This window comes from Dendropsophus ebraccatus, chromosome 9, assembly GCF_027789765.1.
Source record: "Dendropsophus ebraccatus isolate aDenEbr1 chromosome 9, aDenEbr1.pat, whole genome shotgun sequence".
NCBI lineage: Eukaryota > Metazoa > Chordata > Amphibia > Anura > Hylidae > Dendropsophus > Dendropsophus ebraccatus.
The window spans coordinates 655,096-672,705 of NC_091462.1; the positions used below are offsets into that span (position 1 = coordinate 655,096).

The 17,610-nt window shown below is 56.1% G+C and overlaps 1 protein-coding gene across 1 annotated transcript in view; it reads right to left on the minus strand.

Moving 5' to 3' along the window:
• The window catches only part of PLCD4 (phospholipase C delta 4), a 204,425-nt gene that overhangs the window by 107,315 nt on the left and 79,500 nt on the right, over positions 1–17,610 (minus strand). The window contains exons 6-9 of the mRNA XM_069982245.1: positions 11,758–11,989; positions 9,214–9,415; positions 8,992–9,136; positions 1,441–1,593 (exon numbers count right to left, since the gene is read on the minus strand). Coding sequence (XP_069838346.1) covers positions 1,441–1,593; positions 8,992–9,136; positions 9,214–9,415; positions 11,758–11,989 — 732 coding nt within the window. The remainder of the gene's footprint in view (positions 1–1,440; positions 1,594–8,991; positions 9,137–9,213; positions 9,416–11,757; positions 11,990–17,610) is intronic.

A 17,610-nucleotide genomic window follows, 5' to 3' on the forward strand; every position in this document is an offset into this window, starting at 1 on the left:
AGCACATGGCGTGTAATACACCGATCAGCACATGTAATACACCGATCAGCACATGGCGTGTAATACACCGATCAGCACATGTAATATACTGATCAGCACGTGATGTGACCTGCCAGTCCTGCAGAGATAGGAGACATCGCAATTTTTAACAAAGTAGAGACAGTGTGAGAAAACCAGTGAAGTGATAACATTGTGACCTGGAGAGATATAGTCTATTTTAAGCTACTCTGGCCTAGGCTATTTTACATCCCGCAGTATAGTTTGGACTAGGCTATTTTATACCCGGGTATAATCTGGCCTAATACACCGGGATGTATGACCCACTACATGGACTAATACACGCTCTATGGGCGTCAGACTTCTCTCTGGAGCGCGCACGCTCTATGGGCGTCAGACTTCTCTCTGGAGCGCGCACGCTCTATGGGCGTCAGACTTCTCTCTGGAGCGCGCACGCTCTATGGGCGTCAGACTTCTCTCTGGAGCGCGCACGCTCTATGGGCGTCAGACTTCTCTCTGGAGCGCGCACGCTCTATGGGCGTCAGACTTCTCTCTGGAGCGCGCACGCTCTATGGGCGTCAGACGTCTCTCTGGAGCGCGCACGCTCTATGGGCGTCAGACGTCTCTCTGGAGCGCGCACGCTCTATGGGCGTCAGACGTCTCTCTGGAGCGCGCACGCTCTATGGGCGTCAGACGTCTCTCTGGAGCGCGCACGCTCTATGGGCGTCAGACTTCTCTCTGGAGCGCGCACTCTCTATGGGCGTCAGACTTCTCTCTGGAGCGCGCACTCTCTATGGGCGTCAGACTTCTCTCTGGAGCGCGCACTCTCTATGGGCGTCAGACGTCTCTCTGGAGCGCGCACTCTCTATGGGCGTCAGACGTCTCTCTGGAGCGCGCACTCTCTAAGGGCGTCAGACGTCTCTCTGGAGCGCGCACTCTCTATGGGCGTCAGACGTCTCTCTGGAGCGCGCACTCTCTATGGGCGTCAGACGTCTCTCTGGAGCGCGCACTCTCTATGGGCGTCAGACTTCTCTCTGGAGCGCGCACTCTCTATGGGCGTCAGACCTCTCTGGAGGGGGCACTCTATGGGCGTCAGACCTCTCTGGAGGGGGCACTCTATGGGCGTCAGACTTCTCTCTGGAGCGCGCACTCTCTATGGGCGTCAGACGTCTCTCTGGAGCGCGCACTCTCTATGGGCGTCAGACGTCTCTCTGGAGCGCGCACTCAGGGCTGCTGACCCCTGTAAAGGGCGTGCAGAGCTCTGTAACCACTTCCTCATTGGTCCAATTCATCTAAAATAGAACATTAAAGAAAGTCTGCCTCTGTGTCTCCATGGTAACAGACTACACACAAGCTGGATGTAGTCTGGTGCTGGGTCAGGGGTCACTCCTCTGCCTGTATACAGAGATGGGTGTGCGGTGTGAGCAGGGCGGACTCTCTCACCTCAGGAGATGGCAGCTGTGTAGGGACCCGTCCGTCTAGTGTGCTGGTCAGCAGCTTGTCTCCCAGAATGCTCTTCAGGATCTGCGCCATGGTGTCCTGCTGCTCCACGCTGCAGTGGTTCTCCAGAGACAGGATGACCGGGTAGTCAGTCACCTGTGGACAGAGCGCCAGCGTCACCTCTCTGCCAGCACGGCGCCCTCCGCAGTCTCCTCACTTATCACCACCTGCTCATTGTCTCTATAGAATATTAATGAGGACGACATCTGAGACAGAGTGCAGCAGATAAGACGGCTGACGGACAGCGTGACGGACAGCGCCGGGCAGCAACATTGCCCATAGTGCAGCCAGTCTACACCAGGGACCCCTATGGCTGCCTAGGAGTCTCCCACCTTCCCAGAGCTACTCACAGAGGGAATGTGGAGCGGCCATGTGTCAGGGCTGCTCCCTCTGTACCAAGGGAGGCCATTCAGGAGTCTGGGAAAGCTGGCTCCTCCCCCTCAGGTGGTGTCCCTCTCCCTCTGAAAGCGGATAGCCACATTAAAGGAGCCTTCATGGGATGGCAGCAGGATGGTGGGGTCATGGGAGCAGGATGGGGGGGTCATGGGATGGGAGCTGGATGGGGGGGGTCATGGGAGCAGGATGGGGGGTCATGGGATGGTAGCTGGATGGGGGGGTCATGGGAGCAGGATGGGGGGGTCATGGGATGGGAGCTGGATGGGGGGGGGTCATGGGATGGGAGCTGGATGGGGGGGGTCATGGGATGGGAGCAGGATGGGGGGGGGTCATGGGATGGGAGCTGGATGGGGGGGGGGTCATGGGATGGGAGCTGGATGGGGGGGGGTCATGGGAGCAGGATGGGGGGGGGTCATGGGATGGGAACTGGATATGGGGGTCATGTGAGCTGGATGGGGGGGTCATGGGATGGGAGCAGGTTGGGGGGGGTCATGGAATGGGAGCTGGATGGGGGGGGTCATGGAATGGGAGCTGGAGGGGGGGGGGGGTCATGGAATGGGAGCTGGATGGGGGGGTCATGGAATGGGAGCTGGAGGGGGGGGTCATGGGACGGGAGCTGGATGGGGGGGGGTCATGGGACGGGAGCTGGATGGGGGGGGGTCATGGGATGGGAGCTGGATGGGGGGGGTCATGGGATGGGAGCTGGATGGGGGGGGTCATGGGACAGGAGCTGGATGGGGGGGGGGGTCATGGGAGCTGGATGGGGGGGGTCATAGGATGGGAGCTGGATGGGGGGTCATAGGATGGGAGCTGGATGGGGGGGTCATAGGATGGGAGCTGGATGGGGGGTCATGGGAGCTTGATGGGGGGGGGTCATAGGATGGGAGCAGGATGGGGGGGTCATGGGAGCTTGATGGGGGGGTCATAGGATGGGAGCAGAATGGGGGGTCATGGGAGCTTGATGGGGGGGTCATAGGATGGGAGCTGGATGGGGGGGGGGGTCATGGGAGCTGGATGTGAGTGTGATGGGGGTTTATGGGAGCGGACTGAGGGGTCATAGGATGGGAGCAGAATGGGGGGGGTCAGGGGAGCTGGATGGGGGGGTCATAGGATGGGAGCTGGATGGGGGGGGGTCATAGGATGGGAGCTGGATGGGGGGGGTCATGGCAGCTGGATGGGGGGGTCATGGGAGCTGGATGGGGGGGTCATAGGATGGGAGCGGTCATAGGATGGGAGCTGGAGGGGGGGGTCATGGGAGCTGGATGGGGGGGTCATGGGAGCTGGATGTGAGCGGGATGGGGGTTTATGGGAGCGGACTGAGGGGTCATAGAATGGGAGCTGGATGGGGGGGGTCATAGGATGGGAGCGTCATAGGATGGGAGCAGGATGGGGGGGTCATGGGAGCTGGATGGGGGGGGTCATAGGATGGGAGCTGGATGGGGGGTCATGGGAGCTGGATGTGAGCGGGATGGGGGTTTATGGGAGCGGACTGAGGGGTCATAGGATGGGAGCTGGATGGGGGGGTCATAGGATGGGAGCTGGATGGGGGGGTCATAGGATGGGAGCAGGATGGGGGGGGTCATAGGATGGGAGCTGGATGGGGGGGGGGTCATAGGATGGGAGCTGGATGGGGGGGGTCATGGGAGCAGGATGGGGGGGGTCATGGGATGGGAGCTGGATGGGGGGGTCATGGGAGCTAGATGGGGGGGGTCATGGGATGGGAGCTGGATGGGGGGGGATCATGGGAGCTGGATGTGAGCGGGATGGGGGTTTATGGGAGCGGACTGAGGGGTCATAGGATGGGAGCTGGATGGGGGGGTCATGGGAGCAGCATGGGGGGGTCATGGGAGCAGGATGGGGGGTCATGGGAGCTTGATGGGGGGGGTCATAGGATGGGAGCAGGATGGGGGGTCATGGGAGCTTGATGGGGGTGGGTCATGGGAGCTGGATGGGGGGGCTATGGGAGCTGGATGTGAGCGTGATGGGGGTTTATGGGAGCGGACTGAGGGGTCATAGGATGGGAGCAGGATGGGGGGTCAGGGGAGCTGGATGGGGGGGTCATAGGATGGGAGCAGGATGGGGGGTCATGGGATGGGAGCGTCATGGGAGCTGGATGGGGGGGTCATGGGATGGGAGCAGGATGGGGGGTCATGGGATGGGAGCAGGATGGGGGGGTCATGGGATGGGAGCAGGATGGAGAGCTGGATGGGGGTCATAGGATGGGAGCAGGATGGGAGCTGGATGGGGGGTGATAGGATGGGAGCTGGATGGGGGGTCATAGGATGGGAGCAGGATGGGAGCTGGATGGGGGGTCATAGGATGGGAGCAGGATGGGAGCTGGATGGGGGGTGATAGGATGGGAGCTGGATGGGGGGGGTCATAGGATGGGAGCAGGAGGGGGGGGGGGTCATGGCAGCTGGATGGGGGGGTCATGGCAGCTGGATGGGGGGGTCATAGGATGGGAGCAGGATGGGGGGGGGTCATGGCAGCTGGATGGGGGGGTCATGGGAGCTGGATGGGGGGGGGTCATGGGAGCTGGATGGGGGGGGGGGTCATGGGAGCTGGACGTGAGCGGGATGGGGGTTTATGGGAGCGGACTGAGGGGTCATAGGATGGGAGCTGGATGGGGGGGGGTCATGGGAGCTGGATGTGAGCGGGATGGGGGTTTATGGGAGCGAACTGAGGGGTCATAGGATGGGAGCTGGATGGGGGGGTCATAGGATGGGAGCTGGATGGGGGGGTCATGGGAACAGGATGTGAGCGGGATGGGGGTTTATGGGAGCGGACTGAGGGGTCATAGGATGGGAGCTGGATGGGGGGTCATAGGATGGGAGCTGGATGGGAGCTGGATGGGGGGGGTCATGGGAGCTGGATGGGGGGGGGGTCATGGGAGCGGACTGAGGGGTCATAGGATGGGAGCTGGATGGGGGGGGTCATAGGATGGGAGCGTCATAGGATGGGAGCAGGATGGGGGTCATGGAAGCTGGATGGGGGGGTCATGGAATGGGAGCTGGATGGGGGGTCATGGAATGGGAGCTGGATGTGGGGGGTCATGGGATGGGAGCAGGATGGGGGGGGTCATGGGATGGGAGCTGGATGGGGGGTCATGGAATGGGAGCTGGATGGGGGGAGTCATGGAATGGGAGCTGGATGGGGGGAGTCATGGAATGGGAGCTGGATGGGGGGTCATGGAATGGGAGCTGGATGTGGGGGGTCATGGAATGGGAGCTAAATGGGGGGTCATGGAATGGGAGCTGGATGAGGGGGTCATGGGATGGGAGCAGGATGGGGGGGGGTCATGGGATGGGAGCTGGATGGGGGGGTCATGGAATGGGAGCTGGATGGGGGGGTCATGGGATGGGAGCTGGATGGGGGGTCATGGAATGGGAGCTGGATGGGGGGGGTCATGGAATGGGAGCTGGAAGGGGGGGTCATGGAATGGGAGCTGGATGGGGGGGGTCATGGGACAGGAGCTGGATGGGGGGGGGTCATGGGACAGGAGCTGGATGGGGGGGGGTCATGGGAGCTGGATGGGGGGGGTCATGGGATGGGAGCTGGATGGGGGGGGTCATGGTAGCTGGATGGGGGGGTCATGGTAGCTGGATGGGGGGGGGTCATGGGAGCTTGATGGGGGGTCATAGGATGGGAGCTGGATGGGGGGGTCATGGGAGCTGGATGGGGGGGTCATAGGATGGGAGCGTCATAGGATGGGAGCAGGATGGGGGGTCATGGGAGCTGGATGGGGGGGGGGTCATAGGATGGGAGCTGGATGGGGGGGTCATGGGAGCTGGATGGGGGGGTTATGGGAGCTGGATGTGAGCGTGATGGGGGTTTATGGGAGCGGACTGAGGGGTCATAGGATGGGAGCTGGATGGGGGGGGGTCATGGGAGCTGGAGGGGGGGGGGTCATGGGAGCGGACTGAGGGGTCATAGGATGGGAGCTGGATGGGGGGGGTCATAGGATGGGAGCGTCATAGGATGGGAGCAGGATGGGGGGTCATGGGAGCTGGATGGGGGGGGGTCATAGGATGGGAGCTGGATTGGGGGGGTCATGGGAGCTGGATGGGGGGGTCATGGGAGCTGGATGAAGGGGTCATGGGATGGGAGCAGGATGGGGGGGGTCATGGGAGCTGGATGAAGGGGTCATGGGATGGGAGCAGGATGGGGGGGGTCATGGAATGGGAGCAGGATGGGGGGGGGTCATGGAATGGGAGCTGGATGGGGGGTCATGGAATGGGAGCTGGATGTGGGGGGTCATGGAATGGGAGCTGGATGTGGGGGGTCATGGGATGGGAGCAGGATGGGGAGGTCATGGGATGGGAGCTGGATGGGGGGGGTCATGGAATGGGAGCTGGATGGGGGGGGTCATGGAATGGGAGCTGGATGGGGGGGGGTCATGGAATGGGAGCTGGATGGGGGGGGGGGTCATGGAATGGGAGCTGGATGGGGGGGGTCATGGAATGGGAGCTGGATGGGGGGGGTCATGGAATGGGAGCTGGATGGGGGGGTCATGGAATGGGAGCTGGATGGGGGGGGTCATGGAATGGGAGCTGGATGGGGGGGGTCATGGGAGCTGGATGGGGGGTCATGGGAGCTGGATGGGGGGGGTCATGGGATGGGAGCTGGATGGGGGGTCATGGGAGCTGGATGGGGGGTCATAGTATGGGAGCTGGATGGGGGGGTCATGGGAGCTTGATGGGGGGGTCATAGGATGGGAGCAGGATGGGGGGTCATGGGAGCTTGATGGGGGGGGTCATAGGATGGGAGCTGGATGGGGGGGGGTCATGGGAGCTGGATGTGAGCGTGATGGGGGTTTATGGGAGCGGACTGAGGGGTCATAGGATGGGAGCAGGATGGGGGGTCATGGGAGCTGGATGGGGGGGTCATGGGATGGGAGCAGGATGGGGGGTCATGGGATGGGAGCGTCATGGGAGCTGGATGGGGGGGGTCATGGGAGCTGGATGGGGGGGGTCATGGGAGCTGGATGGGGGGTCATGGGATGGGAGCGTCATGGGAGCTGGATGGGGGGGTCATGGGAGCTGGATGGGGGGGTCATGGGAGCTGGATGGGGGGGGGTCATGGGAGCTGGATGTGAGCGGGATGGGGGTTTATGGGAGCGGACTGAGGGGTCATAGGATGGGAGCTGGATGGGGGGGGTCATGGGAGCTGGATGTGAGCGGGATGGGGGTTTATGGGAGCGGACTGAGGGGTCATAGGATGGGAGCTGGATGGGGGGGTCTATGGGAGCTGGATGTGAGCGGGATGGGGGTTTATGGGAGCGGACTGAGGGGTCATAGGATGGGAGCTGGATGGGGGGTCATAGGATGGGAGCTGGATGGGGGGGGGTCATGGGAGCTGGATGGGGGGGGTCATGGGAGCTGGATTGGGGGGGGTCATGGGAGCTGGATGGGGGGGGGTCATGGGAGCTGGATGGGGGGTCTATGGGAGCTGGATGTGAGCGGGATGGGGGTTTATGGGAGCGGACTGAGGGGTCATAGGATGGGAGCTGGATGGGGGGGGTCATAGGATGGGAGCTGGATGGGGGGGGTCATGGGAGCTGGATGGGGGGGGGTCATGGGAGCTGGATTGGGGGGGGGTCATGGGAGCAGGATGTGAGCGGGATGGGGGTTTATGGGAGCGGACTGAGGGGTCATAGGATGGGAGCTGGATGTGAGCGGGATGGGGGTTTATGGGAGCTGGATGTGAGCGGGATGGGGGTTTATGGGAGCGGACTGAGGGGTCATGGGATGGGAGCTGGATGGGGGGGGGTCATAGGATGGGAGCGTCATAGGATGGGAGCAGGATGGGGGGTCATGGGAGCTGGATGGGGGGGGTCATAGGATGGGAGCAGGATGGGGGGGGTCATAGGATGGGAGGGTCATAGGATGGGAGCAGGATGGGGGGAGGTCATAGGATGGGGGGGGGTCATAGGATGGGGGGTCATGGGAGCTGGATGGGGGGGTCATAGGATGGGAGCAGGATGGGGGGTCATAGGATGGGGGATCATAGGATGGGAGCAGGATGGGGGGGTCATGGGAGCTGGATGTGAGCGGGATGGGGGTTTATGGGAGCGGACTAAGGGGTCATGGGAGCGGACTAAGGGGTCATAGGATGGGAGCTGGATGGGGGGTCATGGGAGCTGGATGGGGGGTCATAAGATGGGAGCAGGATGGGGGGGGTCATGGGAGCTGGATGTGAGCGAGATGGGGGTTATGGGAGCGGACTGAGGGGTCATGGGAGCTGGATGGGGGGGTCATGGGAGCTGGATGGGGGGGTCATGGGAGCTGGATGGGGGGGGGGTCATGGGAGCTGGATGTGAGCGGGATGGGGGTTTATGGGAGCGGACTAAGGGGTCATGGGAGCGGACTGAGGGGTCATAGGATGGGAGCTGGATGGGGGGTTTTGGGAGCTGGATGGGGGGGTCATGGGATGGGAGCAGGATGAGGGGTTATGGGAGCTGAATGGGGGGTTTATGGGAGCAGGATGGGGGTCATGGGAATTGGATGAGGGGTCATGGGAATTGGAGCGGACTGAGAAGTCGTGGGAGAAGGATGGGGGGTTATGGGAATTGGATGAGGGGTCATGGGATGGGAGCGGACTGAGGGGTCTTTGGATGACTTATGGGCCATTCATGCTCCACTGTGATAGCAGGTACAGTCTCCTCCACAAGGAACAGTCGGTCCAGGACACCACCACCACCAATAGAAGCACCAGAGAGCAGCTATCTTCCTTCTTGGTAGCACCACATGATTGGGACTGCTGTGTCCATACCAAGTAAGCTAGAAGGTGACAGCAGCACCTAGCACCATATTCCTGTGATGTTTCCCCCCGGACCTAGTAGCCTTGTTATGTGTCCCTCCGGACCCCGTAGCCCTGTTATGTGTCCCCCAGACCCCATAGTCCTGTGATGAGTCCCCCTTGACCCCATAGTCCTGTGATGTGTCCCCCTGGACCCCATAGCCCTGTGATGTGTGCCCCTGGACCCAGTTGAGGAGGTGGGCCTGTTCCTACACCAGGGATCAGTGAGGTATTGGGGGCCCATTACAGTGAGGCCCCAGAACTCTACTGCCCCCCCCCCCCCCGGCAATGGCTGCTCACCCTGAAGGCATACTTGTTGATGGCTGAAATAACATCTTTGAGGAAGATTTTAGAGGTGAAGGTGTGTCCATGATACACAATGGGTTCTCCACTGGGTCCATCCCAGGTGTCCACCTCCACGCAGCGACAGCCCCTCTTTAATGCCCTGGAATGGAATAAGGAAAGGCAGAATGAGAGGAGAGGCTGGAACCCCCATGGGATGTGGTCGTCCCTGCTTCTCACCTGATATAACCCTCCACACTACTCTGGCCCCGGATCTGGTCCTCCATCAGGTAGGTGTTATGGGAGGAGGAGATGAAGTAGTGGCACAGTGGCTGCCTCATGTCCTGGTAGACGGGCAGGTGGCTGGCATTGAAGATGGAGCCGTCGGCAGAGCACAGGTAGGCCAGGAAGCCATCAATGCTCAGGGCGTGGAGCTTCTGGGCTGCAAGACATGAATGAGATGCTCCAGTTTAACCGTATCAGGTGAATGGATAATGTGTAATGCTTCACTCCTCCTGAAAGGGCGCTGCTGGGAAACAGAACACTCAGTGACATTGATTATGACCGGCGTACAAGGAAATTAGGCCCTGCCCCCTTTTCACTGGCGGGATTCACTAAGATGCACGCCTCCGAGCAAACCTGGATGACCCTGGGCCTGGCGCAACAAATCTGCTGCGACCAAACCGGGCCAACCCTGAGCCCAGCGCAACAAATCTGCTCTGAGCAAACCGGGCCAACCCTGAGCCCAGCGCAACAAATCTGCTGCGACCAAATCGGGCCAACCCTGAGCCCAGCGCAACAAATCTGCTGCGACCAAACCGGGCCAACCCTGAGCCCAGCGCAACAAATCTGCTCTGAGCAAACCGGGCCAACCCTGAGCCCAGCGCAACAAATCTGCTGCGACCAAACCGGGCCAACCCTGAGCCCAGCGCAACAAATCTGCTGCGACCAAACCGGGCCAACCCTGAGCTCAGCGCAACAAATTGCTGCGACCAAACCAGACCAACCCTGAGCCCAGCGCAACAAATCTGCGACCAAACCGGGCCAACCCTGAGCCCAGCGCAACAAATCTGCTGCGACCAAATCGGGCCAACCCTGAGCCCAGCGCAACAAATCTGCTCTGAGCAAACCGGGCCAACCCTGAGCCCAGCGCAACAAATCTGCTCTGAGCAAACCGGGCCAACCCTGAGCCCAGCGCAACAAATCTGCTGCGACCAAACCGGGCCAACCCTGAGCCCAGCGCAACAAATCTGCTGCGACCAAACCGGGCCAACCCTGAGCCCAGCGCAACAAATCTGCTGCGACCAAACCGGGCCAACCCTGAGCCCAGCGCAACAAATCTGCTGCGACCAAACCGGGCCAACCCTGAGCCCAGCGCAACAAATCTGCTGCGACCAAACCGGGCCAACCCTGAGCCCAGCGCAACAAATCTGCTGCGACCAAACCGGGCCAACCCTGAGCCCAGCGCAACAAATCTGCTGCGACCAAACCGGGCCAACCCTGAGCCCAGCGCAACAAATCTGCTGCGACCAAACCGGGCCAACCCTGAGCCCAGCGCAACAAATCTGCTGCGACCAAACCGGGCCAACCCTGAGCCCAGCGCAACAAATCTGCTGCGACCAAACCGGGCCAACCCTGAGCCCAGCGCAACAAATCTGCTGCGACCAAACCGGGCCAACCCTGAGCCCAGCGCAACAAATCTGCTGCGACCAAACCGGGCCAACCCTGAGCCCAGCGCAACAAATCTGCTGCGACCAAACCGGGCCAACCCTGAGCCCAGCGCAACAAATCTGCTGCGACCAAACCGGGCCAACCCTGAGCCCAGCGCAACAAATCTGCTGCGACCAAACCGGGCCAACCCTGAGCCCAGCGCAACAAATCTGCGACCAAACCGGGCCAACCCTGAGCCCAGCGCAACAAATCTGCTCTGAGCATGCACTGTATCTGATGGAGAGCTTAGGCTCTGGAAACGCGTTATATTTGTGCTATCTGAAATAAACGCTTCTTATTGCTTTCACCTAAAAACTTTGGTCCCATGACTTTGTGAAGACAGCGCTGGTGTTTCCAAGGAGTTTGGCAATTTTTCCTTTTTCCTTTCCTGCAATTTTACCTGGGCCCCCACTTAGGCATCCGGCGGGCTACTCCATACTAGCTTGCAGTCTCCAGCACCAAGACCATTCGGACTCTACATCGGTACCCCATTTCAGGGGTGATATGCATTAAGCCCAAGTGGCAACAAGGTGAGCCTCCTACTTACCTCACCTTCCCTCTTCCTTACTGTACGGTGTCACACGAGGCGCTGCCTCTTGCCTGTTTTCTTTTTCTTCTACTATCAAGGAAACCTGGCCAACCTTGGGCCCGGCACAACAAATCTGGTTAGCTGAAACCCAAACCCAGACGACCATGGGCCCGGCACAACAAATCTGGTTAGCTGAAACCCAAACCCAGACGACCATGGGCCCAGCACAACAAATCTGGTTAGCTGAAACCCAAACCCAGACGCCCGGCACAACAGATCTATTCTGTGTATGGGGGGACCCTGTATTCTGTACAGTGCTGTGTATGGGGTAACCCAGTACTTTGTGGCATCCTTTCCTGTATCAGAGGACAACCCTCCATACTGAACTCATTTTATACCCGCGCACTATATGTACAGCAGATAATCCACCGCCCTGGAATAAGTTGGATACTTTCTAGTGGCGTATCCCTCGCACTTGGCTTCTTCTTTATCAGATATGTAGACATTTACCACAGAATGCGAAAACCAGCGAGCCGCCATCTTACCCGTCTCAGATGGTTCATATCTGGCTATAAGATCCATCGCAATCTCCTCAGTGTTATCAACCTCCAGCTGCTCCTGCCGCAGGAAATCCACAAATTCCAACAGGGTCAGTTTCTTTCCATCCTTAGAAAAGTCCTGGAAAATCTTAAGGACCTCATCACGTTGGGTCAGAGCTTTATAAAACATCACAAATTCATCGCCTTCCAGGGTCCCAGACTCCGATTTATCAGCCATCTAAGGAGAGAAAAGCTGTTATACAAAGGCCGAACCTCCTGTGGTGTCTCACTACGGGTATTACTATTATTCACACCCTTTGCAAAAGTCTGTACTTTTTAGTATTAAGAGTTGACCACTAGATGTATTGATGAATAGAAGCTGCACAGCTGAAGTATTGCAAATCTGTGAACCAGTAGGATTTCTGCTTTCTTTCCTATCACCTCTTTTCTCTATTCTTCTATAGCCTAGGCCAGAGTATACCCCGGGGTATAAAATAGCCTAGGCCAGAGTATACCCCGGGGTATAAAATAGCCTAGGCCAGAGTATACCCCTCCAGGCCAGAATATACCCCTGGGTGTAACATAGCCTCGGCCAGAGTATATCCATCCAGATCAGAATTTATCCATCTAATGTCGAACCAGGCCATAGTATAACCCGGGGGATAAACTCTATACAGTGGTACCTCGGTTCTGGAACATAATTGGTTCTGGAAGGCTGTTCCAGAACCGAGCAGTTCGAGGACAGAGCTGTAAATTCCCATAGGGAACAATGTTAAACTGATTAATTGGTTCTTACACTCCGTGGCTCAGGTGCAGAGCCCCCGGGTCCACAAAACGTAAGAACGCTCCATGTTCACAGGAACAGTGAGAGGCAGGAGCGGGCGGCTATTTAAACCGGGGACACCCTGTAAAGAAGTGAGGAATCCCATCATGAGAGGAATCCCGGCTTCTTTATAGGGTGTCCCCCGCAGCTGATTGGAGCAGGAGCGCGGCGGCTCCTGCCTCTCACTGTCCCCGAACACCTATGTCAGCTGACAGTTATCCCCCTGGTTTTGTTCGGGGGGTACCGAGCAAAGTTCGAGTACCGAGCAAAACTTCAGGGGGAAATTTAGTTCGAAAATCGAATTGTTCGGGAACCGAGGTTTTACTGTACCTGGGGGTGTAAAACATCCTAGGCCATGCTATATCCCTCCGGGCCATAATCAAAGGCGGAACTACAGCCGTAGCCGCCGCTACCGGGCCTGCTGCATCAGGGGGCCCAGGGGAGCAGCTAAATGCCAGCCCGTGATTGACAAGGTCAGGAGCCATTGGCTCCCGACCCTGCCAATCACTCTTGTGTCCGGAGGCAGCATTCTGCCCCTGGTCACATGAGGCCGCTCTCCCTCCCCAGCGCTCCGGAGCCTGAGAGACATCACTCATACTCAGTGCAGGACGAAGGAGACGCTGCTGCTGCACTTAGGTGAGTAACTGCATGAGGGTGCCGACATGGGGAAGGGGAGGAGGAGGATAGCTTCATTGGGAGGGGGTTAATTACATGGGATTGCCTACATAGGAAGGGGGGGGGGAATTTACATGGGATTGCCTACATAGGAAGTGGGGGGGATTTACATGGGATTGCCTACATAGGAAGTGGGGGGGATTTACATGGGATTGCCTACATAGGAAGTGGGGGGATTTACATGGGATTGCCTACATAGGAAGTGGGGGATTTACATGGGATTGTCTACATGGGGGGGTTGACTAACAGGATTGCCTACATGGGAGAGCAGAGGTTAATTTACATGGGATTGCCTAACTATCCAAGATCCAAGGAAATTACTACATAGGGGGGTAAATTACAGGGGGATGCCTACCTACCAGGGACACTAACTATGGGAGAAATAGCTACATGGGGATACTACCTACTAAGGGGGCTACCTGCACCCGGAGGCCTAACTACTATACAGATGCACAGCGGGGTATGACTACTATATAGGGGCACAGACGGGCCTAACTACTATATGGGGGGTAGAGAAGGGTCTAACTACTTAATGAGGGACACCGTGGTCTAAATACTATATGGATACAGAGGGGACTACTATATGAGGGAACAGATGGAGCAAATAGATGTGTAGGATGATGGGGCATGAGTGAGGAACCTAAACTGGTTGTCTGGCAGATCCTACTGAGAGAAGTCCTCATGGAGGCCTAGGCTGGATGGAGAAGAAGGGAAAAAGTGAGCAACTCCAACTGGAGAAGACGACTCCTGTGAAGGACTCAAAGAACACGTCCCCTGTGAGTTATTGGTTGTAACTGCACTGTAATCACTTATGGTGTGTAGAGCTTATACAGGCCACTATATGGCCACTGGTGATATTGGACTGTGGATTTTATTCCGTAGCAGTGGTAGCATTATTCAGTATGTAGTGAGAATAGTGAGAGGTGGTAATATTTGTCCTATGTAAACTGGTACTGTTTGTATTATTCATCTTAAAGTGACAGTACCACCAGGCCCAGGCTGAAGCACTGGAGGTGGCCGACCCACCCTTAGTGGGAGGAAACCCCCGCCCCTCTATGATAGGGTTCCATTGATTCTAATGGAGTCACGTCATGGAGGGGCTGGGGTTTCTTTCCACTAGGGGTGGGTCAGCCGCCTCCAGTGCTTCAGCCTGGGCCTGGTGGTACTGTCACTTTAACATACTGGATTTGGTTGGTAACAGTATAGTGGTAATGGCAGTGGTCATGGTGCTGTAATGCTTTTCCTAATACTATATATACATATTGCTCTCTCTTCACGGCTTAGTGGTCAGTTGTTGGGGGGGGGGGGGGGGGGGGGGGGCAATCAAAAGTTTGCTATGGGGCCCAGCCAGTTCTAGTTACACCCCTGACCATAATGTTATTACATCACTGGTTTTCTCACCCCTGGCCCAGACCACAGTACACAGGAGGGGATATATACTATACCGGGGGGTGTAACATAGCCCAGGCCACAGTATACAGAAGGGATATATTCTATACCGGGGGGTGTAACATAGCCCAGGCCACAGTATACAGGAGGGGATATATTATATACCGGGGGGATGTAACATAGCCCAGGCCACAGTATACAGGAGGGGATATATACTATACCGGGGATGTAACATAGCCTAGGCCACAGTATACAGGAGGGGATATATTATATACCGGGGGTGTAACATAGCCCAGGCTACAGTATACAGGAGGGGATATATTATATACCGGGGGGATGTAACATAGCCCAGGCCACAGTATACAGGAGGGGATATATACTATACCGGGGATGTAACATAGCCCAGGCCACAGTATACAGGAGGGATATATTCTATACCAGGGGATGTAACATAGCCCAGGCCACAGTATACAGGAGGGGATATATACTATACCGGGGGTGTAACATAGCCCAGGCTACAGTATACAGGAGGGATATATTCTATACCAGGGGATGTAACATAGCCCAGACCACAGTACACAGGAGGGGATATATACTATACCGGGGAATGTAACATAGCCCAGGCCACAGTATACAGGAGGGATATATACTATACCGGGGGTGTAACATAGCCCAGGCCACAGTATACAGGAGGGGATATATACTATACCGGGGGTGTAACATAGCCCAGGCCACAGTATACAGGAGGGATATATACTATACCGGGGGATGTAACATAGCCCAGGCCACAGTATACAGGAGGGGATATATACTATACCAGGGGGTGTAACATAGCCCAGGCCACAGTATACAGGAGGGGATATATTCTATACCAGGGGATGTAACATAGCCCAGGCCACAGTATACAGGAGGGATATATACTATACCAGGGGATGTAACATAGCCCAGGCCACAGTATACAGGAGGGATATATTCTATACCAGGGGGTGTAACATAGCCCAGGCCACAGTATACAGGAGGGATATATACTATACCAGGGGATGTAACATAGCCCAGGCCACAGTATACAGGAGGGGATATATACTATACCGGGGGATGTAACATAGCCCAGGCCACAGTATACAGGAGGGGATATATACTATACCAGGGGATGTAACATAGCCCAGGCCACAGTATACAGGAGGGGATATATTCTATACCAGGGGATGTAACATAGCCCAGGCCACAGTATACAGGAGGGATATTTTCTATACCAGGGGGTGTAACATAGCCCAGGCCACAGTATACAGGAGGGATATATACTATACCGGGGGTGTAACATAGCCCAGGCCACAGTATACAGGAGGGATAAATACTATACCAGGGGGTGTAACATAGCCCAGGCCACAGTATACAGGAGGGATATATACTATACCAGGGGTGTAACATAGCCCAGGCCACAGTATACAGGAGGGGATATATACTATACCGGGGGGTGTAACATAGCCCAGGCTTCCGTAGGATACACATCCTTGCTGCAAAAAGAGCTTTATGCAACATTCTAATTTTGTTAGATCAGATAGCAGATATAGTCCGGGATCTTCACCGATCTCAATCTCTAGTTTGTCTATCACACTTTTAATATTACTCCAATATCGGTGCAATTTCGGGCATCTCCACAATAAGTGTAACAAATCCCCACCTTCGCCATTATAACGATTACACACATCAATTTGCCGGAATTTCATTTGGTATAATTTTTTCGGTGTATAATGAGCTCTATAAATAATAAATAACTGAAATCTTGTGACTAGGTATTTCACTACACCACCTAACTGCTGAAAACACTTTATCCCAATTTACATCTTTCTGATCCCTTTCCCACTTTTCTTTAAATCCCATGTGCCTTGTGACTTTACCATTTTCATCATTTTTCTTTAATATCTTGTATATTCTCCCTATGATCGCCTTTGTGGCTTTAGTCACATTCTCCCCAAAGACCCTGTGTTCTTGTACCCAACATTTTTTTTATCCTCTGTACAGTTTATCGCATGTGCAACTTGTATATATCTATACAAGACCAATGGTATATCCCCATACTCGGTAATAAGTGTATCTAGTGATTTCAACTCACCCTGAACATCAAATAATTGCGTTACTTTAGTCACCCCCCATCTCCCCAAAATGTGTAGTCACGTATTTTGTATAGTCGTGCAGTTTGTGCATTCCCCCATAGCGGAGTGAACTCTGTACTGTGAATTAAATTAAGCATTCTTGTACCAAACCAAACTTTACTCATCATATACCATAATGGCTCAGTTCTTCTACCAAATCTAATTCCCGTCTCTAAAATAGTAGGCAAATCCGGTAGGAAATTATTACAAGTTCTCTGCCATTTACCAGTGCAATCAAACTTATGCCACCGAACTCTATAGGCCATTTGTGCAGCTAAATAGTACTTATCAAACTCGGGTCGTTTTAGTCCCCCCTTATCCCTATCCTGAGACAAGGTCGCATACCCAATCCTAACTACCTTACCACCCCATATCAAGGTGTTACACATCTTTGTTATTTTTTTAAGGTGTTCTTTATCTATCCATATAGGGCTGTTAGATATAACATAAAATTTGGGGCAAAATCACCATCTTGACCAAACTTACTCTTGCGGCCATACCAATAGGTAGTCTATTCCAAACTCTGATCTTCTTATACAATTTATCTATAACAGGAAACAAGTTTTCTTCCAAAAATTGATTTAGGGTAGCTTCACACGGGCGGGCTCGCAGCGAGATTCTCGCTGCGAGCCCGGCAGGTCCTGGCAGTTCCCATAAACTACATACTTGCTGCGGACCGCAGCGAGTATGTAATTGTACCGCGCTTAACTCCTTCTACTCCCGCCCGGCTCCCCCGCTGTAAGCAGCATACATTACCTGTCCTTGCTGCTCGGGTCCGGCGTCCTGCTCTCCCGTCCGGCCAATTAGTGTGTTGCCCAG